Genomic DNA, 21593 nt, shown 5'->3' with positions numbered 1-21593 from the left:
TAACTCTTTCTACTGTCCCACACCAGATCCCCAGATCTCCAATGTGGCAGCACCATCCACCCAGGGGAGTTGGCTGCATGTCCTTGGAATGGAGGGATTTTAGGGATTAACAATCCCAGCTCTGTGGGTGTCCCCAGGTTTCCCACCTCGTGTCCTGGCCCCTCTCAGCCCCTGTTTCTCGCCCCAGGTCCGAGCCACAGTGAGTGACTTTGCTGTGTTCCTCACCATTGTCATCATGGTGCTCATCGACCTCGGGATCGGGATCCCGTCCCCCAAGCTCCACGTCCCCCACGTGTTCAAGGTAACGGGGTTGGGGATTGGTGGAGAAGGCTTTCGGCACCTCAGGTGCCACCAGGTGATGTCAGGGCAGGGCTGGAGGAGGTGCTGGTGGTGGAACCATCTCCTCTTCGACATGCAAGAGCATCGATCTCCCTGGAAATCAGGATACAGCCCCAAAACCAGACATTTGACAGGAGAACCAGTAGGGCAGGGCTGGGCTGGAGGAGCTGCTGGTGGTCTAAGCATCTCCTCTGCCACATCCAAGTCATCAATTCCTTCCTGTCTTTTGGGAAGCCAGCCCCAAATCCAGGGGAGAGGGGACTCTGGGACAGATGACACTGGCACTGAGAAGCCCCCTGGGAGAGGGTGACATGAAGGGAAATGGGAAATGCTTGGACACAGGGATGGAGGGGAACAGAGGCCAGGGAAGGGTTTCGGCTGGGAGCTGATCTCACCCTCTGTTGCAGCCCACCAGGGATGACCGTGGGTGGCTCATCAACCCCATTGGGCCCAACCCGTGGTGGACAGTGTTGGCCGCGCTCATCCCGGCCCTGCTCTGCACCATCCTCATCTTCATGGACCAGCAGATCACGGCCGTCATCGTGAACAGGAAGGAGCACAGGCTCAAGGTGAGGGGCTGCAGGGGGTCACCCCCTGCCCACCCTGCTCAGGCTGTGGGGCTGGGACAAGCTCCTGTCCCAGACGCTTTGGGAAGGTTTGGGATAACACCAGGCTGTGTGCCAGGAGCTCTCCTGGACACAGGGAGGGGATGGCAACTTTTGGGAACAGCAAGGGAATATTGGAGTGTAGAAGGGTGGTGTTTTTTCAAATGTTAGTGGCAGCTGGGTAAGGGATCTCAAATAGCTCCAGGGATCACTCAGAGCCATGTCCTGCCTGCAATTGGTGGGAATTTCATTATGAATGCAAAAATAATCAATTTTAAAATTATTTCTGAGAAGCAGAGATGGTACAAACCCTCCAGACCCACTTTATCTGATCCTGCCCGACTTTTATGCAAGACATCAAATCCACGTTTTTTTCCAGTTCTTATTTCAAACCTTATTTAAATTTTCCAGAAGTTGACTTGTGCTTGAGCAGGCTTTGAGCCCCACCCATGGTGTTGCCCTTGTCCCTGAGGGATGCTCCTGTTCCACTTTTGCTCCCCAGAAAGGCTGCGGGTACCACCTGGACCTGTTCATGGTGGCCGTGATGCTGGGGGTGTGCTCGGTGATGGGGCTGCCCTGGTTCGTGGCCGCCACTGTCCTGTCCATCACCCACGTCAACAGCCTCAAGGTGGAGTCCGACTGCTCCGCGCCGGGCGAGCAGCCCAAGTTCCTGGGCATCCGGGAGCAGAGGGTCACTGGCCTGATGATCTTCGTGCTCATGGGCTGCTCCGTTTTCTTCACATCTGTGCTCAAGGTGAGAGCGGGATGGAAACCCCCTGGTGACCCACAGGAGTTTGGGGGGAGATGTGAAATTAGGGCCTCTCTCCCTCAGGTGATGCCAAGGGCAGGATGGGAACCAGCCTTGGTGACTTCCCAGCCCTTCAGACCTGGCTTGGGGCGCTCAAGCCAAGCAAACAGGATGAATCCCTTAATTTGGGATTGTCCTCCACACCCTCTGTAGTGAGAGGGATCCTGGCTGGATCCCACCAAAGCTGGTCCATCCCTGCCCTTCCCAGCTGGACTGGAGAGAAAATAGACCAAACGTTCATGGCTTGAGATAAGGACAGGGACAGATCCCTCATCAGTCATGATCATGGGAAAAACCATTGGAATTAAGGATATTAATTGAGTTTATTACTGACAAAGTCACAGCAGGATAATGAGAATTAAAACCAAACCTTAAAAACTTCCTTCCTTCCCCATTGGTCCCTCCCAGGGGACAGAGTTCTCCAGGAACTTCTCCAGGTTCTCCTCCAACCCGAGTCCATCCCATGGCAGACAGCTCTCCCCAAACTGCTCCAACAGGTCCCTCCTGGAGCCAGCTGGAGCTGGCTCTGCCAGACATGAAAGAAACTTCCAGCAGCTTCTCACGGAATCCATCCCTGCTCCCCAGACATGGCCATGCAAACTCTACCCATCCACCCCAGCTTTGGGTTAGAATTTAGCACTTTCAGTTCACTCCCCCAAGAGCCTTGAGAGAGCCATTCCCAGGAGCTGAACCCTCAGAGTTCCCCCCACAGGCTTCCCTGACCCTTCTTTTCACCAAACAATCCCAGCTCCAGGTTCACAGGAGACACAACCCAGGCTCAAAGGAGACACAACCCAGGCTAAAAGCAGACACAATCCCAACTCCATGCTCAAAGCAAACACACAATCCCATCTCCAGGCTCAAAGCAGGCACAGTCCCACTTCCAGGCTCAAAGGAGACCCATTTCCACCTCCAGGCTCAAAGGAGACACAATCCCAGCTCCAGGCTCAAAGCAGACCCAGTCACAAAAATAATAAATTTTAAAATTATTTCTGAGTATTATTTCCCAGATCCAGGCTCAAAGGGGACACAACCCAGGCTTAAAGGAGACCCATTCCCAACTCCAGGTTGAAACCAGCCCCATTTCTACCTCCAGGCTTAAAATAGACACTGTCCTACTTCCAGGCTCAGAGGAGACCCAATCCCATCTCCAGGCCTCAAACCAGACCCAGTCCCACCTTCAGGCTCAAAGCAGACACAGTCCTACCTCTAGGCTCAAAGGAGATGTCACTTCCATGCATTCCCACAAGAGTTTTTTTGAGATCATTTTTACCCCCCACAGGAGGTCTCAGATAGATGAAATGTGCTCCTGATGGGTGAAATCCCCTCTTTGTCTCCAGCCTCTCTGGAAAAGAGGATTATTCTGATGGAATGAGTCAAAAGATCAGCCTGACCCAGAGAACAAAACCTGTGCTGGATAAAATTCAGCATGGGAAAGTTGGGAATCTCCAGGCAGCACCTGAGAAAGGAGTGATGGGAGAGAGTGGCAATGCTGCAAATGAAATTGGAGCCATTAATTGTTGCATTTTTCCCCAGTTTATCCCGATGCCAGTCCTTTATGGGGTCTTTCTGTACATGGGGGTCTCGTCACTCCGAGGAATCCAGGTACGGCTGCTCCAGGGAATTTCCTCTCCTGAAGGCCTTGGGGTGGGAAAAACGTCTCTGAGCACAGGAAATTCAAATGGTTTTTGTCAGGGATGGTGGGTACAGGCTCAGGAAGTTTTTACGGCTGGGAGGGCCAGTTCAGTACTGGGAGGACCCAGTTCAGCACTGGGAGAAGCCAGTTCAGCGCTGGGAGAGGCCCAGTTGAGCACTGAGACAACCCAGTTCAGCACTGGGAGAGTCCAGTTCAGTACTGGGAGGATCCAGTTCAGCACTGGGAGGAACCAGTTTGGCACTGGGAGGGGCAATTCAGTACTGGGAGGACCGAGTTCAGCATTGGGAGGGCCCAGTTCAGTGCTAGGAGAACCCAGTTCAGTACTGGGAGAGCCCAATTCAGCACTGGGAGGGCCCAGTTCAGTGCTGAGAGAGTCCAGTTCAGCCCTGGGGGAGGCAGTTCAGCATTGGGATTGCCCAGTTCAGTACTGGGAGAGCCCAGTTCAGTACTGGGAGGGCCCAATTCAGTGCTGGGAGAGCCCAGTTCAGTACTGGGAGCACCCAGTTCAGCACTGGGAAGGCCCAATTCAGTGCTGGAAAGGCCCAGTTCAGCACTGGGACAAACCAGTTCAGCACTGGGAGAGTCCAGTTCAGTACCAGGAGGATCCAGTTCAGCACTGGAAGGAACCAGTTCAGCACTGGGAGGAACCAATTTGGCACTGGGAGGGACAGTTCAGTGCTGGGAGGACCCAGTTCAGCACTGGAGGGGCAATTCAGTACTGGGAGGACCGAGTTCAGCATTGGGAGGGCCCAGTTCGACACTGGGAGGACCCAGTTCAGTGCTGACAGAGTACAGTTCAGCACTGGGAGGAACCAGTTCAGCCCTCTCTGTTTCAGGTGTTAGGACAGGTTGGTGTTTGGTGATGGGAAAATAGCAGAATTCATGTGAAGAGAAGGAAATTCTACTGGTGGGAATCCTTGCTGGGGATTCCCTGGGCCAAGAGATGCTGACCAGAGAAAGCCCTGGAATAACTCGGAATTTGGTGGGCAAAGCCAGGTGGATTTTGGATGGAGCGAAGGGACAGCAGGTGCTGGTCCCAGGAGGAACAGAAGGGGATCCCAGATTTCTCCTTGCTCCCAAAATCTCCACATCCCAGCAGCTGCAGGAGCTGTGGCAGTGTGTTAGTATAACTTATTTGAGCTAGGTCTAATGAGCTCTAGGGGGCTTAAAACACACTTAAGATAGCTTAGCTACTTTTGGAGGCATAAAAATCAGCAGGATGGCTTCTGTTACAGTGTTGGAAACAAAAAAGTTTAATAAAAGGCAAAATAACAAACAGAAAAACTGAGCTAAGTGTTAGACATTCTTGCTCTTAGTAAAAACACTTTACAAAAGCAGTTAGTTTCTTTGTTCACGTCTTTTTCTAGTTAATTGTTTAGGCGAGACTTTTTAGCTCTTGTCTAATTAGCTATCCTTGAGTTTGAAGTGAAGTGTCTTAAGTCTTATGAAGTGTCTTTTCACTTAATTAAAGAGAGAAACTTCTAAGCTTCTGTCTTAGTTTGGAAAGCCAGGTGCCTTCTAAGGAAGGCAGGAGCCTCCCCTGAAATGGAGAATGTAAACCCTCCCCATCCCTCTAAATTGCTATAAATTTTAAATTAAGGGGCTCTAAGACAACACATATGGGAGCAGGAAATAACAGTTTTTTAATAGGGAAGAAAATTAAAGGATAAAATAAACAATGCAGTAACCTAAAACAACACTGACAGAGTCAGAACTCAACCTGACACCCTGTGGGTCAGGGTGTTGGCAGCAGTCCCATTGGAATTGTGGCTCAGCCCTCCTGCAGTGTCAGGGGTGGTTCTGCTGGAGCAAGGATCCTGTGGAAAGGTGCAGTCTTCCTCTGAAGATCCAGGGGAAGAAGAGGCAGCTGCTGCTCCTCTGGGAAATCCAGTGGAGAAGCCGTGCTGGTGTCTCAAAAACCTCCAGATTATATCTGGGTAAGAATGCTTGGCTCCTCCCTCTGGGCTCACATCTCCCAATGGGATGCTGTAGTTCTTATCAGCCAGGCAGTGACATTCAATAGCTGTTCTCAGCAGGTGTCCCCTCCCGAGGGAGGAGGGATTGCGGAAGAGATAAGGAAAAACTGCCCACTTGACAAAAGACAACTGCCATACAGATGGCAAATAGAATAAATACATCTTGCCTTGCAATCTGGGACAGCTTGTTTCTTTTTCAAGAGACAAAAGACAGTTTTATCACTCCTCCAGCAGTGCTCTCTTTTCCCTGCAGTTCTTTGACCGCCTGAAGCTGTTCTGGATGCCGGCCAAGCACCAGCCCGACTTCATCTACCTGCGCCATGTGCCCCTGCGCAAGGTGCACCTGTTCACGCTCATCCAGCTGCTCTGCCTCGTGCTGCTCTGGGCCATCAAAGCTTCCCGCGCTGCCATCATCTTCCCCATGATGGTGAGGGACGGCGTTTGCGGTGTTCCAGTTTCCTCAGTGTTCCCAGTCTTCCCAGTATCCCAGTGTTCCTGGTGTTCCTGGTTTTCCCAGTGGTCCCGGTGTTCCCAGTGTTATCAGTGCTCCCAGTGTTCAAAGTGTTCCCAGTATTTCTGGTGTTCCCAGTATCCCAGTATTCCTGGTGTTCCCAGTGTTCCCGGTATTCCCAGTATTCTCAGTATCCCAGTGTTCCCAGTATTCCCATAATGCCCAGTGTTCCCAGTATTCCCATTATTCCTGGTGCTCCCAGTGTTCCCAATGTCCCCAATGTTCCCAGTATTCCCAGTATCCCAGTGTTCCTGATGTTCCTGGTCTTCCCAGTATTCCCAGTGTTCCCAGTGTTCCCAGTATCCCTGGTGTTCCCAGTATCCCTGGTGTTCCCAGTATTCCTGGTGCTGCTGGTGTCCCTCACTGCCCCTGGTGCTCCCTGCTCTGGAAGGATGGAAGCACCATCTCTGGCCTCACCCATCTCCCCTTTCCTTCCTGAAGGTTTTGGCTCTTGTTTTTGTCCGGAAAGTGATGGATTTGTGCTTCTCCAAGCGGGAGCTCAGCTTCCTGGATGACCTCATGCCAGAAAGCAAGAAGAAGAAGTTGGACGATGCCAAAAATAAAGCCAAAGAAGAGGAGGTAACGCCAGGAGCTGGGAATCTCCTTGTGGTATTTTCAGGGTCCCCTGTAACTGGGAGGAATTAATGAATCTGACTCCATGCTCTTAGAAAGCTAATTTATTGTTTTATGATCTATATTATATAAAAGAATGCTATAGTAAGACTACACTCAAGAATAGAGAAAGGATACAGACAGAAGGCTAAAAGATACTAAAGAAAAACTCATGACTCTTTCCAGAGTCCCGACACAGCTGGCTGTGATTGGCCAATAAGTCAAAACAATTCACATGAAATCAACAAAACAATCACCTGTTGGTAAACAATGTCCAAACCACATTCCAAAGCAGCAAAACGCAGGAGAAGCAAATGAGATAATATTGTCTTCCTCTTTCTCTGAGTCTTCTCAGCTTCCCAGGAGAAGAATCCCGGGCAAGGGGATTTTTCTAGAAAATATGATGGTGACATTTCCTCTGGGCTGTGAGATTCCCTGTTCCTGTCACAGCTCATCCTTAGATCATGGAATTGTAGGGCCATGGAATGGGTTGGGTGGACATTAAAGCCCAGCCAGTGCCACCCCTGCCCTGGTCAGGGACATCTCCCACTATCCCAGGGTGCTTCAGGCTCGTCCAGCCTGGCCTTGGGCCCTGCCAGGCTGGGGAAGGGATGGGGAATCCACAGCTCCTCTGGGCAGCAGCTGTTGGGAACATCAGAACCGAGTAAAACGGATCTCACAGCCTGGATCCCACATCCTGAACATTTTCCCTAAATTCTGAGAGTTTTACACTGGAACAGAGACATTGTTATAATTTTAAAATGAGCCTTAAAATAGAAATAATTATATATTTCTGTGAAGGTTTGCTGCCAGCAGTGTCACTAACCCCAAACACACACACAGGTCTTTACCTGCTACTAAAGGTGCTGTGGGTCAGAGGAGAGGGCAGCCTGCCAGGTTTTTACTGGAATTTCATTTTTTCTCTCTTGGATCAAGGAGAGAGAACTTGACTTGTCTCTTTTCAGGAGTCCCAGAAAATGATGGAAGCAGCTGCTGCGAATTCTGTTCAGCTGAAGCTGGGCAAGACCAGCAGGGTGGACACCCCAAAGCCCAGCAGTGACAGGTAAAGACCCCCCAGGTCAGGACCCCTGGCAGAATCAGTGGGAAGTGTCTGGCTCAGGTTTCTCCACTTGCAGATTTATCCCAAATCATCTTAGTGGGAAAATCCCAATTTACTGGAAATTTAGGAGGTCACAGAGCTCTGACCCCACAATGGCTGCATAATTCCTGTTTTATCCCAAAACTACATCACCAGTGGTTTCCTGGGATCTGCTCCCATCTGAGAGGTCACAGGGGGAAACACAAAACACCAGCTGTGGGTCTGCAGCTCCGGGCCTTGATTCCCAAAATTCCTTATCTAGCCAAACCATCCCCACCAGCTGAGCTCTGGTTGTCCAGGCCCTCCTGTTCCTCTGGCCACTCCCAGTGCTCCTGGTGGGATCAGACCCATCCTCTTGGAAAACCATCTGGAACATTCCTTGCAGGGCTGATCCTTCCGAGATCAACATTTCGGATGAAATGTCCAAGACCACGGTGTGGAAGGCTCTGACCATGAACACAGAAACGCTCTGAAGCCAGGAGGAAGGAGGTAAAGGCTCAGCTGTGAACTTGTGGGGACAGCACAGAACGCTCCTGGGGACAGGCAGTAGGACCATGGCCACCAGCGGCAGGACCATGGCCACCAGCTCCTCTCTGCAGGGAAGTGTGGGAGCTGCACCTGGAATCCTGGGATCAGACTGGGATCCTACACCCTGAGAGGCTTTGAGGGGCTGGGGGCATCTCCAGAGCTGGGAGTGGAGCTGGAGAAGGGCTGGAGCAGCAGGAGGAGGGTCTGGAGAGCTCCTGAAGGAGCTGGGAAAGAACCTCAGCCTGGAGAAAAGGGCTCAGGGGGGACCTTGTGGGTCCGCACAACTCCCTGAGAGGAGGGGACAGCCGGGGGGATTCAGGATCTGCTCCCAGGGAACAGGGACAGAAGGAGAGGGAACCGCCTCAGGTTGACCAGGGAAGGTTCAGGTTGGACACTGGGGAAAATTCCTTCATGGAAAGGTTGTCCAAGCCCTGACACAGCTGCCTGGGGCAGGGTGGAGCCAACATCCCTGGAAGAGTTACAAAAACTTGGATGTGGCACCTGGCATCATGGCCAGTGGTGAACATGGCTCCCAGGGGATAGGGACAGGAGGAGACGGAACGGCCTCAGGTTGACCAGGGAAGGTTCAGGTTGGATATTGGAGAAAATTCCTTCATGGAAAGGTTGTCCAAGCCCTGACACAGCTGCCTTGGGCAGGGTAGAGCCATCATCCCTGGAAGAGTTCCATAAACTTGGATGTGGCACCTGGGGACACGGCTAGTGATGAACATGGCTCCCAGGGGACAGGGACAGGAGGAGAGGGAACGGCCCCAGGTTGACCAGGGAAGGTTCAGGTTGGATACTGGGGAAGATTCCTTCATGGAAAGGTTGTCCATGACACAGCTGCATGGGGCAGGGGTGGAGCCATCATCCCTGGAAGAGTTCCAAAAATGTGGATGTGGCACCTGGGGACATGGCCAGGGATGAACATGGCTCCCAACAGAAGGAGAGGGAATGGCCTCAGATTAACCAGGGAAGGTTCAGGTTGGATACTGGGGAAAATTCCTTTGTGGAAAGGTTGTCCATGACACAGCTGCATGGGGCAGGGGTGGAGCCATCATCCCTGGAAGAGTTCCAAAAACTTGGATGTGGCACCTGGGAACATGGCCAGGGGTGAACATGGTGGTCAATGGTTGGATTTTATGATCTCAAACACCTTTTCCAACCTGAACAATTCCCTGGATCTCTGATTCTGTGTCTCCCACTTATGACACCCTCCCTCTTTCCCCTTTTTCCCCCATGCCCACGTCCAGGCGCCTCGACGCCGCCGTCGAGGAGCAGGAGTGTGACTCAGGGATGTGCCAAGGCAGACACGGAGGAGCGGCTCATTTCCCAGCCGAGGGGTCCCACAAAGCCATGCAGAGTTTCCCGTTCCCCCCGGGCTGCTGCGTCCCGGGGGTCCGTGTTGTCCAGCCTCGTGTGTCCTCGTGTGCGTGTGTTGTGCAGTGGTGGAGGCTCCGCTACCGCTTCCCATCAGTTCTATTTTTTTAATCTCGAATTCTTCGTCTCCTTTTTCTTTTTTTTCCAAATATAAACACTGAATGTACAAAACCATTCCCTGCTCAATCTGGCGCCTTCTCCTCCTTTCGGGCTGGTTTGGGATCCTCCTTTGGATAACTTCTGTCTCTTACTGGTACAAGAGGGGATGCTCTCCATGGTGGGACAGTGTTTGGAGCGTCTCAGAAATTGGAACGAACCACTCCTGAGCACTCAGGATAGCACAAAGGAAAAGCTCCCTGTGCTCCATTTTTCAGTCTTTTTTGAGGGTTCTTTTTGGGCTCTGCCACCAGCTTGAGAGTGGTAAAATCCAGAAATGTCCCTTTTTAGTCAGCTCCAAAATGACCATAAGGGAAGCTTAAAAATAAAATCCCTGGTGGTGTTGAGTTTGTGAGGGTCCCCAGGACGAGGTGAGAGATGAGAATCTGACTCCATGTTCTCAGAAGGCTAATTTATTATTTTATGTACTTATATTCTATTAAAGAATGCTATACTAAAGCTATACTAAAGAAAGAGAACATACAGACAGAAGTTTTAACAAGAATGATCATGAAAGCTCCTGACTGATTCCTCAGAGTCCGACACAGCTGATGGTGATTGGATTCACATGGAATTCACATGGAACCAATCAAACATGCACCTGTTGGTAAACAATGTCCAAACCACATTCCAAAGCAGCCAAACACAGGAGAAGCAATCAGATAATTATTATTTACATTTTTCTCTGAGGCTTCTCATCTTCCCAGGAGAAGAAATCCTGGCGAAGGGATTTTTCAGAAAATATGGCAGTGACACTGGTGGTGGGAGGAGCCAGGTGAGATGTGGAGTTCTGCACCCCCAGCATCTTCACCCTTGTTCCTCCCCTTCTGTCACCTCCTGGATTCTTGGTTTTTCCTTCACCCCATCCTTGCAAAGCCTCTTTGGAGCTGGCAGGGAAGTGGGAAGTGCCTTTTCCTCCTCCTTTTTCCTGCTGTTTCACAGGGAGAGGCTGGGAATTGGTGAAGGTCCTGAAGATCTCCCCACACTTTGGGGGTTTGGGGGCCTCTGGGGTGCCCCTGGGATGTGTGGCTGAGTCTGGGGTCCGTGGAGCTGGGAAGGGAGGAGGTTCCAGAGGAAAAGGTGCTCCCACAGCCCTTGGGAGGTTTGGAACACGCTTCAGCCACTTGGAATACACAGCTGGGACAGGGGCACCACTACTGCTCATCCCACCCATCTGGGAGCCTTCTCCTGCATGGAACCACCCCAAAAGGACAATGGGGAAAAGAAGGTGGGGAATTGCTCTGTGAGGATGGAGGTGCCACCTCCCCAGGCAGGGCAGAACTCCATCAGGTTTGATGGATGGGGATTTGGGAAGTGGAGTTTCACTGCTGCCAGACTGGGGTGGGCAGTGGCCGAGCAGGAAAAGCTGCCTTGGGCCTTCAGGAAGGAGAGGGGGCTGAAAAATGAAGTAAATTCTGGAGAAATGGAAAGCTGGGATCAGTTGGGATTAGTGGGATCCTCTGCTCAGACAAGTTTGATTTTTCTGTTTTCTATTTCTCTCTGGAAGCAGAGAGATGGGGCTGGGTTCAACTTCCAGGGGAAGGGAGGAAGGGAGGGAGGGAGGAAGTGGTGGAAGGAAGTGGCGGAAGGAAGGAAGTGGCGGAAGGAAGGAAGTGGCGGAAGGAAGTGGCGGAAGGAAGTGGCGGAAGTGGCAGAAGTGGCGGAAGGAAGTGGCGGAAGGAAGGAAGTGGCGGAAGGAAGTGGCGGAGGGAAGGAAGGGGCGGAAGGAAGTGGCGGAAGGAAGTGGCGGAAGGAAGTGGCGGAAGGAAGGAAGTGGCGGAAGGAAGGAAGTGGCGGAAGGAAGTGGCGGAGGGAAGGAAGGGGCGGAAGGAAGTGGCGGAAGGAAGTGGCGGAAGGAAGTGGCAGAAGGAAGGAAGTGGCGGAAGGAAGGAAGTGGCGGAAGGAAGGAAGTGGCGGAAGGAAGGAAGTGGCGGAAGGAAGGAAGTGGCGGAAGGAAGGAAGTGGCGGAAGGAAGGAAGGAAGGAAGGAAGGAAGGAAGGAAGGAAGTAAGTGGCGGAAGGAAGTGGCGGAAGGAAGGAAGGAAGGAAGGAAGTGGCGGAAGGAAGTGGCGGAAGGAAGGAAGTGGCGGAAGGAAGGAAGTGGCGGAAGGAAGGAAGGAAGTGGCGGAAGGAAGGAAGTGGCGGAAGGAAGTGGCGGAAGGAAGTGGAGGAAGGAAGTGGCGGAAGGAAGGAAGGAAGGGGCGGAAGGAAGGAAGTGGCGGAAGGAAGGAAGTGGTGGAAGTGGCGGAAGTGGCGGAAGGAAGTGGCGGAAGTGGCGGAAGTGGCGGAAGTGGCAGAAGGAAGTGGCGGAAGGAAGTGGCGGAAGGAAGGAAGTGGCGGAAGGAAGGAAGGAAGTGGCGGAAGGAAGTGGCGGAAGGAAGTGGCAGAAGGAAGTGGCGGAAGGAAGTGGCGGAAGGAAGGAAGGAAGGAAGGAAGGAAGGAAGGAAGGAAGGAAGGAAGGAAGGAAGGAAGGATCAGTATCAGTATTTTGGAGGATTTGATATTTCCTTGTGCAGGGGAAAACAACACAGAGGGAAAACCTTCCAGAAATGGTTCCTGGAGCTGCTTTAGGGATAAACCCAAAATATCTTTGGAATGACCCAGAAAGGGAAATCTGACATCAATCCCCTCCCACTTCCCCCTGGGCCCTTCCAGATAATTCCCAAAAGGAAATCCATAGGAATGGAGATGACAAAGGCTGTAACCAGGGAATAAATCAAACAGGGAATAAACAAGGTGCTGACACTTTCTTTGTGTTGTTTTTGTGCTCTCTGTGAAGTTTCTGGAGTTGTTTGCTATTTCTGAGAGGCGGAAATAATTCTATTTATTTTATCCCAAGGGAGTTTGGGAACACTGTAGGCTGGAAATAAAACCAAGGGGGGATTTTTAATTAAAAAAATGATTTAAATTTTTTTATTTTAAATTTTATTTTATTTTAATTTAATTTATTTAATTTTTAGAGTTTTATTATTCTAAAATTAATATATTTTTAATATCAAAACTATGTCATTTAAAAAAATTTTTTGCATTTTTTTCCAAATTATTTCATTTTTAAACTACTCTGTTTTAAAAGTATTTTCTAATTATTATACTTTTTTTCTGAATTATTTTATCTTAAAATGATTCTATTTTAAAAATTATTCTGTTTTTTAAATTATATATTTAAAACTTTATTTAATTTATTTCTCAGTGGGAGTAGCTGTGTCACACGTGTCCCCTGTGCCAACCCTGGTTGTGTTGGGACTCCAGGAATGCCCTGGAGAGGTGATTTTCCCCATCCAGAGCTGTTGCCTCTGCTGCATTTCTAGGCTTTTTTTGGGCCCACTTGCCCTGTAATTAATTAGAACTAAATTAACTCCAAAGAGGTTCTTTGGATCCAGGTTAAATTGCAATAATTTAACACCACAAAGGGAATTACTGGAGGGTTTTTCCTAAGTTTCTCTCCAATTTTTGGCCCTGGTCTGTGGGGTCAGGTGGGCACACCCTGGTTATCTCTTTTATCCCAAACTCGAGGAGTTGAGGGAAAATGAGGCACCAAGATGGGAGTGAGAGGCTCAGAATCCCCTGGGACTGTGTGGGATCCCAGTGGGACACTTGAAAAGGCTGGAGAAAACCCAAAACTTGAGGAATTGAGGGAAAATGAGGCACTGAGATGGGAGTGAGAGGCTCAGAATCCCTGGGGACTGTGTGGGATCCCAGTGAGACGCATAGAGATGCCAGGAACTGCAGGAGTGAGCAAAGGTTTTATTGGCATTGAGGGAAAACCACGGGGAGAAGAAGCCAGAGGGAAATCCAGGCTGGAGGAACAGCTGATCCATGGGGACAAAGTTCAGGAGGAGCTCACAGGGACCTTGGGGTGTGTCTGGGAGCTGGGAATCCTTCCCCTGGAGCTCCCAGGAACCATGGGCTGTGTTCAGAAGCTGTGAATCCTTCCGTGGAGCTCCCAGGAACCATGGGCTGGGTCTGGGAGCTGCAGGTAATGGATGAATCCTTCCGTGGAGCTCCCAGGGACCATGGGCTGGGTCCAGGAGCTGCAGGGGAAGGATTCACCCATCACCTGCAGCTCCCAGGAACGATGGGCTGGGTCTGGGATCTATGGGTGATGGGGGAATCCTTCTGTGGATCTCCTAGGGACCATGGGCTGGATCCAGGAGCTGCAGGTGATGGGTGAATCCTGTGGAGCTCCCAGGGACCACAGGCTGCGTCTGGGAGCTGTGGGTGATGGGTGAATCCTTCTGTGAAGCTCTGGGACCATGGACAGGGTTTGGGGGCTGGGAATTCTTCTGTGGAGCTCCCAGTGACCATGGACTGGACCTGGGAGTGGCAGGGGAAGGATTCACCCATCACCTGGAGCTCCCAGGGAGCACAGGCTGGGTCTGGGATCTATGGGTGATGGGTGAACCCTTCCGTGGAGCTCCCAGGGGCCACGGGCTGGATCCAGGAGCTGCAGGTGATGGGTGAATCCTTCCATGGAGCTCCTAAGGACCATGGGCTGGACCTGCGAGCAGGAGAAGGATTCACCCTTCTCTGCAGCTTCCAGGAATGATGGGCTGGGTCCAGGAGCTGGGAATCCTTCCATGGAGCTCCCAGGGACCATGGGCTGGATTCAGGAGCTGTAGGTGATGGGTGAATCCTTCTGTGGAGCTCCCACGGGCCATGGGCTGGGTCCAGGAGCTGCAGGTGATGGGTGAATCCTTCCAGGGAGCTCCTGATCCCGGCGGATGAGGAGAGGCCCAACCTTCCCACGTGGATGTGGCTGGAGAGCTGCTGCCTGGATTTGCTGTTAATTGTACCTTAAAAACAAACCCCAAAGAGCTTCAGGGGGTGGAAACTCTGCTAAAATCAGGAGCTGGGAAATGGAGGGGAGGGTTCCCTCTCTCAGGGAGGAGCTGCCCCTTGGGAATGGCTGGAACAGAAATGGTCCCAGGAGGGTAAGGCTGGAATGAGGAGGAAAATGTGAGGATGAAACAGCCCCTTTCCATCCCAATCCCCCCAAAAATGCCTTCGTTTTCCTGACCTTATTACAAGAAACCAGAGGATTCCCAGGAGCTGCTGGGCAGCAGGAAAAGGGAGTCCAAGCCTGCCTTGGCACCAGATCCATGGAATCATGGAATGGTTTGGGTTGGAAGGGACCTCAAAGCTCATCCCCACCCCACCCACTGCCATGGGAGGACACCTTCCACTATCCCAGGGTGCTCCAACCTGGCCCTGGACACTTCCAGGGATCCAGGGGCAGCCACAGCTGCTCTGGGAAATCCATCCCAGCCTTCCTCACCCTCACAGGGAGGAATTCCTTCCAATATCCCACCCATCCCAGACCTCTGGCAGTGGGAGCCATTCTCTGCATCCTGACAGTGCTCCAGCTCCCTCTGCAGCTCTCCATGAGGATCAGGACTGGGTGGTGGGTGGTTGTTTCCCAGCACAATCCCACCCCTCTGCCTGCTCCCAGCACCTCTTTGTGTTGATGAGCCAATGCACGAAGTCCTTGGCCTTCATCCTGTCCAGGTACCGCGTGAAGTCGCTGGTGAAGGTCCCCTCCGAGTGTCGCTTGATGAGGGACAGGAAGCTCTGGGAGTTCTGGGCTCCCAACAGCTTCCATCTGCTCAGGGTGGGAGGGGAAGGGATGAAAATGGGGTTTAATGGACACCCCAGCAGGATTGTCCCTCAGGGGATGCCCAGGGCAGGGCTGTGCCCTCCAAACCCTGTCCCTATAAGGATCATCCCCAAAAAGACGGAAGAGGGCAGAGGGGAGAAGGGAGGAAAATGGTGTTTAATGACCACCCCAGAAGGATTCTCCCTCAGGGGATGCCCAGGGCACAGCTGTGCCCTCCAAACCCTGTCCCTATAAGGATCATCCCCAAAAAGACGGAAGAGGGCAGAGGGGAGAAGGGAGGAAAAGGGAGGAAAATCGGGTTGAATGACAACCCCAGCAGTTTGTCCCTCAGGGTTTGCCCAGGGCAAGGCTGTGCCCTCCAAACCTTGTCCCTGTGAGGATCATCCCCCAGAAAGGATGGAATAGGGCAGAAGAATAAATCTGGAATATTTAATATGATTCCTACAAATCAAACGCACAATTTTTGTTTCAGTTTCTGGAGGTTTGCCAAGCCTGGCCTGGATTCCCTGGCATCCAATAAACAGATCCAGTGTCCTATCCCAGATCATTCCCCTCTTTCCTGCTGGTGGATCCCAACCTCCACCCTGGTCCCTGCTTCCCCCATCAGAGCAGGAACGTGGGGCTCTTGAAGGTTTGCACCATCCCCAGCAGCTCCAGGGTGACTCTGGGATTCACCACAGAGGGTTCCCACAGGACATGCACCATGGGAGCTGTGGGGCTGCTCTGGGGTTTGCACCATCCCCTGAAGCCCCAGGGTGATTTTGGGTTTCACCACAGAGGCTTCCCACAGGACAGGTGCCATGGAAGCACCAGCCCAGATGGGCTCAGCCCAGCCTGGCTGGCCTGGGGCAGGGTGTCTCTGCTCTGGGTGTCTCTGCTCTGATCCAGGCAGGAAATCCTGGGATTCCCTACAGGGAATGTCCCTGCCAGGAATTGCCCTGTGAAATTCCTGCTGCAGCTCCTCAGCCAGGCAGATCCCACTTGTGATCCCAGCCTGGTGTGGCTCCCCCAGTCCAGACCTGAAACTGGGGATGTTCCCTGTGATTTACAGGATGTTCCCTGTAATTTTGGGGATGTTCCCTGTGATTTATGGATTTGGGGGTGAAATGATGGCCCCATGAGGGGCTGCAGTTCTGGATCCCCGTGAGACATCCAGGCTCAGCCCAAGAGCTCTGGGAGCTGGGAGGGAATTTGTTTGGATCCATACAAAATAAACGGGAACATACAAGATGGATACATAAACGGGATCCATACAAAGTAAACGGGAGCATACAAAACGGATACATAAATGGGATCCATACAAAATAAATGGGAACATACAAGATGGATACATAAATGGGATCCGTACAAAATAATCTGGAGTAGGGACAGCTGGGACAGGAGTGGAGAGGGATAAGCTGCTCCCACAGCCCCATACCGCGACAGCTCCTCCAGGTCCTTGGGAGCCACCTGCCCTCCGGCCGGGATGAGCACGGCGAGCACCAGCCCGGACAGGTACAGCCACCGCACCATCTGTGCTCCTGGGGAGGCAGAGACCGTGCAAGGAATCTCCTGGCTGCAATTCTCACCCCAAACCCTGCAGGAAGCCCTGGCAGCACAGCCCTGATCCCTGTGGGACAGCCCTGCCCGGAGTGTGGGCAGGATTGGGGTGACAAACCCACCCTCACCCTCCCCATGGGCACATGGCACACAGAACAGCTCCCAAAGATAAAATTGCAATAAGCTTTATCCCAAACCTCCCTTTTCTGTCTGGGGGTGACATTTCTATCCTGGAATTATCACCACAGCGCTGGAGAACTTTCCCACTGCTCGGAAAAGCGCCTTCCAGATGGGCAGGTTTATTCGTATTTTACATTCCTTATTTTTGCTGGGCACCTCAGAAATTCTGCAGGAATAAAATGCCACCTCCCACCCTTTATTTGGAAAAACCAGACTTCTGCTGCCCATCACCAAATGCTCTTTTCACCTGGTTAGAATCCTTTGGAGACTGGGAGAAGGAAGGGAGGGAGAGGCACCTACCTTGGGGATTGAGCTGCTCCTTCCACACCAGATCTGATTTTCCTCCTTCGAGCCAGTTCTGGCTGAACTCTTCTCCCTCCCTGGTGCTTTTAAACTCGTCTGGAGGATGCCCAGAGCTGACAGGTGGGTCACAGGTATCCTGCTTTTCCTCAGATGGGTCACTGTGAATCATTACAGCTTTTCTGGAGTGGGGCTGCTGCAGACAATGTTCTTACTGGCGGATTTTCCAACTGACGCCTTCAAGGAAGTTTTTTTTAAATTGCTGTTGCTGTTTTTCTTATATTTTCTTTTTTTTCTCCCCACTTTTTGGACCAAAGCAGTGACCTGTGGGTTTCCTCCTCTCAGGTGAGGTGACCCCTTGCTGGCACAGTGTGTCCTGCACAGATTCCTCTGCCCATGGGCTCCCCTTTCCAGCACCTTCACTGGAGAAAAGGAACAAAGAGGGGAAAAGAGCAAAGGCACAAACCAATGATTTGTGTCTCCAAACACTTCCTGCTATGTGAAATTCCTGCTGCAGCTCCTCGGCCAGGCATATCCCAGTTGTGATCCCAGCCTGGTGTGGCTGCCCCAGTCCAGACCGGGAACTGGGGATGTTCCCTGTGATTTACAGGATGTTCCCTGTGATTTATGGGATGTTCCCTGTGACTTACGGGATTTGGGGGTGAAAGGAGGCCCCATGAGGGGCTGCAGTTCTGGATCTCCGTGAGACATCCAGGCTTAGCCCAGGAGATCTGGGAACACCTGGAACTCATTGGTTCAGTTTTCCAGGGTGTCCCATAGGAACTGGGCTTGTTTGTTTCAAATCCTTGAATCCAGTGAAGGAAAAAGGAGAAGAGGAAAACTCAGGCCAACCCTAAAGAGCTGGGTCTGGGCCTGGAGGAGGGTGGGGGCTCCCAGGTGGGCCCAGAACTGAGCCCTCAGCTCCATCAAGAGCTTCTCCCCACCTGGGGCTCTGCATTCCCAGTGTGGATGGCAGGAGGGGCTTCCAGGGCGGGTTCGGGATCTCTGGGGCGTTTCCAGCCAAGGAAGAATGTCCAGGGTTTGGTGTTTGGGGGTCTGAATGTGCCTTTTCCCCCAGGCAGCGGGAGACAAGAGCCAGTCCTGGGGAGCTGGGCCTTGTCTCTCCCACCAGGAGAGATGGGGATGCAGGTGCCGATTTCTCTTTTTTTTCCTCTTTCTCCAGAGCTTTCTGTGCTCTCCCCCCACAGGGACCTTTCTGCTCGTGCCTGGGTAATTATTGTCATTCCAGCACGGAGAGTTCTGTAATTACTGCCACTGTCAAAATAAGGTCGGTGTTTGGGGGACGCTCATCCTGATGAGCCTTTAATGAGGGCCGCTCGCGGCCTTTGGAGGGAGCCTGACATCCCCCGAGGGAGGAAGGGGGACATTAATTAGCGGGATCTCGGGAGGACAGGGCCACCTCTGCTGCCCGTCATTCGGGTGGGATGTTTGTTATTAACGCCACCGAATTAGCTCACGGTGTCGCCGTTTGCAATGTCCCCCGGCCCGGGAGGCCGCGGTGCTGTCTGTGGAGGTGGCAGCTCGGGGAGGGCTGATTCAGCTCAGCCCATGCTCCTCGTGTGGTTTTCTCCCCGTGGATCCCAGTGCTGGAGTGAACTCAGGAAATGTCCCATGGGGCCCTCTCCCCACAGCCCTTTGGGGATTTTCTGCAGCCCTTTGGGACGTGGTGCTTCCCCATGCCGAGCAAACTCAGTCACGCTCCCTTTCCCAGCTGCATGGAGCTGCTGGTGGCTCTCCCGGGCTGGAGGAGCCCACCAGGCAGGACCCTGAGATCTGGGATCCTGCAGAGCTGAATCCATCCCGGCTCAGGACTTTGAGAGGTTTTTATGGACACCAGGTGGCAGCGTTTGTCTGTCTGTCCTTCCCCTGCCCATTCTTCCCTGCCCATCCTTCCTCCCCTGCCCTTCACCATCCTCGTCCCCTCCTCCTCCCTTCGAGGCTCCCAGAACTCCCGTCCTGCCCCTCCAAGGACCGGCGATTCTTCTTTTTGAGGAGGAGAGGCCCCAAGGGGGCTGCTTGGACGTCCTGATGACATCACGGTGACATCACGGTGACATCACAGCCGAATTGGGACGGTTTGGGTTCAAACTCTGGGTCTGGGAGCATCCCTGGAGAAGCAGCTTTGAGGCTACCAGAGCATCGTGTTCTGATGGAGCAGGAACAAAAAGCTGATGAGGGAAAACTCCTGGAATGTGTCCAGATACCACATCCATCAACTCTCATCCAGTCCCCATCCAGCCCTTTTCCCATTTTTCCCCAGGAGCTCTCATGAGGGTGAGCTGATCTCCAGGAGTGGGGAGAGGCAGGAGGAGGCAGGGCTGCTCCCATGGGGATGGTGGGACATGGTCCTGCTGGGACTGCCTAAAATCAAGCTGGGAACACGATGAGTTTGTCATGGAAGCATAGATGATTTGGGTTGGAAAGGACCTTAAATCCAGTTCCACGTCCCTGCCCAAGTTCATGTTTAAACCTGCTCTTAAATTTAACCCAGATTGCTGAAGTGGGGTCACCCAGGGGATGCTTCATTTTGAGGGGATTTATGGCTAACAGGGAAGAATGAGGGCTTTGGCTTCCCCTTGGCTGCTCTGAGAGGCCTTTGCTGCCCACAGAGCCCAGCCCAGGCTCTAACCCAGGGCAGGGACTGGAGGACATCCCCATCTGTCCCCCAGCTGTGGATCCGAGCCTGGGGCCCTGAAAATCAGCACTTTTCACCCCCATTTTCCTCTTGAAGGAATTTGTGGCCTCCTCCTCCTCCCCGGCACAGCTGGAGGTGCCACAGTGGCCAAGGCAAATCTGGCAAAGAAAAACCTCCCTGGGTCACTGGTTCCACCTGGAAACTCCCCTGTGACGCTGAGTGCCTGGGTTTGGTCTCAGCATTTTTTGGGCTGTTTTTTTTCTGTTTTGCTTTGCAGGTATTGAAGAGCCAAGGGAGGGGCCACTGCAGAGCGAAACTCTGTGTTCTCACCGGGTATTTTCGGTGAAGCCCTTTCTCTGAAGGGCTGGGGATTATTTCCTCTCCCCTTTGTGCCTGGGTTTTGGCAGGAAACATCTCAGAGTTGATGTCCCACAGGCTTGGTGCTAGGGAGGAGCAGTGGGGTGGGATGGGAAGCTGAGCTGGTGCCAAGAGTGGGACCTGATGGGTTGAGCTGTGAGAAGCCAAAACTTGGGCCCTCTCCAAAACCCAGCTCAGGCTGATCTCTGTGGTGGATCCCCATTTCTGATGGATTTATGACTCCTCTCACATTGCTGGTGACAAACTGGGTGAGGTCCCTCTTGTTCCCAGCTGCCAGCACTCTTCTGTCCCCAGGCACCTTCCCTAAGCTCTCAATGTCCATGATCCTGGACACTGGACAGGGGGCCAAGGACAGGCTTTGCCCATGGGAAACTTGGACATGAGCCTGGAGAGTTGGAAGTGGTTTCATCACTGGGGGTTGGAGCAGAAACCAGTTTGAGCCCGTTGCTGGGCTGGGAGATGGGTGAGAAAATGGGATTTGCAGGTGAAACTCTTTGGGGTTGAGCATGGGGCTCTCACTCCTGGGATCTGGACACTGGTGGGTCCCCAGCCATGGTGACCCCTCTGCTGGTGTCCCTGCTCCTCCTCATCACTGGGAGCTGCTCTTTGGGGTCACCTGCAGGTCAGGCTGGAGGCTCAGTGCTCTCACCTGGCTGAACTGGTGCATTTCACCTCTTCTGCTGAACCTTGGTGGGTGGAGCAGGGCGTGGGATGCACCTGGCTGAGCCCACGGCGCCTGAAACACCTGGGGTCTGAGCCCTCCTTGGCTGCTCCTTCTGATCCCTGGCCCTCCCTGCTGGTTTCTCCTGCTCTCTGTGTTGGGGAAGATGAAACAGGAAAGCCTTATCAATATGATTGTCTGGCAAAAGATTTTGAGAATATGGAAACTGTAAGCAAGAGTGAAATGAAAGCAAGCTTTGAGATCCCTCAGTTACTGAACAACAGGAAAACAATGGTGTGGCTGGCTGAAGGTGATCCCCTTTTGATGGAACAACACCCTCTGCTTGCAGACAGTCCAAGGCTCAGAGCAGACCCCACAGCTTGGCAGAAGGGGCCCAGAGAGGAGTTTTTAGGGTTTAAAATGTAACACAGTATGGTAATGCAGTGATTCTTACAGGCTGTATGGAAATGCTATAGGATTTGTATATTGTACTAGATTGGTTAGTGAGAATTATAATTTTCAACACAGAAGATTTATTGTATTGGAATGGGAACTTCGCTCTCCTAGCTCTTGCCTCTTAGCTCTTGCCTTTTAC

The 21593-nt window shown here is 52.4% G+C and overlaps 2 protein-coding genes across 2 annotated transcripts in view; one reads left to right on the top strand and one right to left on the bottom strand.

Annotated features, from left to right (window-relative positions):
• The window catches only part of SLC4A8 (solute carrier family 4 member 8), a 30608-nt gene extending 20974 nt beyond the window's left edge, over positions 1 to 9634 (top strand). Inside the window, exons 17-25 of the mRNA XM_058822207.1 lie at positions 188 to 301; positions 747 to 908; positions 1447 to 1698; positions 3289 to 3357; positions 5639 to 5812; positions 6338 to 6475; positions 7474 to 7571; positions 7993 to 8096; positions 9389 to 9634. Of these exons, the coding sequence (XP_058678190.1) occupies positions 188 to 301; positions 747 to 908; positions 1447 to 1698; positions 3289 to 3357; positions 5639 to 5812; positions 6338 to 6475; positions 7474 to 7571; positions 7993 to 8080 (1095 nt within the window). The 3' untranslated portion in view covers positions 8081 to 8096; positions 9389 to 9634. The remainder of the gene's footprint in view (positions 1 to 187; positions 302 to 746; positions 909 to 1446; positions 1699 to 3288; positions 3358 to 5638; positions 5813 to 6337; positions 6476 to 7473; positions 7572 to 7992; positions 8097 to 9388) is intronic.
• Positions 9635 to 14053: 4419 nt separating this feature from the next.
• Positions 14054 to 16796, bottom strand: LOC131569707 (pro-glucagon-like). The gene is made up of 3 exons (XM_058821966.1): positions 16702 to 16796; positions 15123 to 15269; positions 14054 to 14168 (listed from the first exon to the last, which is right to left on the bottom strand). The coding sequence occupies exons 1-3, from the start codon at positions 16794 to 16796 to the stop codon at positions 14054 to 14056; spliced, it is 357 nt and encodes a 118-aa protein (XP_058677949.1).
• Between the last annotated feature and the right edge of the window lie 4797 nt (positions 16797 to 21593).

Source organism: Ammospiza caudacuta, chromosome 31, assembly GCF_027887145.1.
Source record: "Ammospiza caudacuta isolate bAmmCau1 chromosome 31, bAmmCau1.pri, whole genome shotgun sequence".
Classification (NCBI taxonomy): Eukaryota; Metazoa; Chordata; class Aves; order Passeriformes; family Passerellidae; genus Ammospiza; species Ammospiza caudacuta.
Note: the sequence above shows the minus strand (reverse complement) of the source record. Positions and strands in the feature narration are given on the sequence as shown.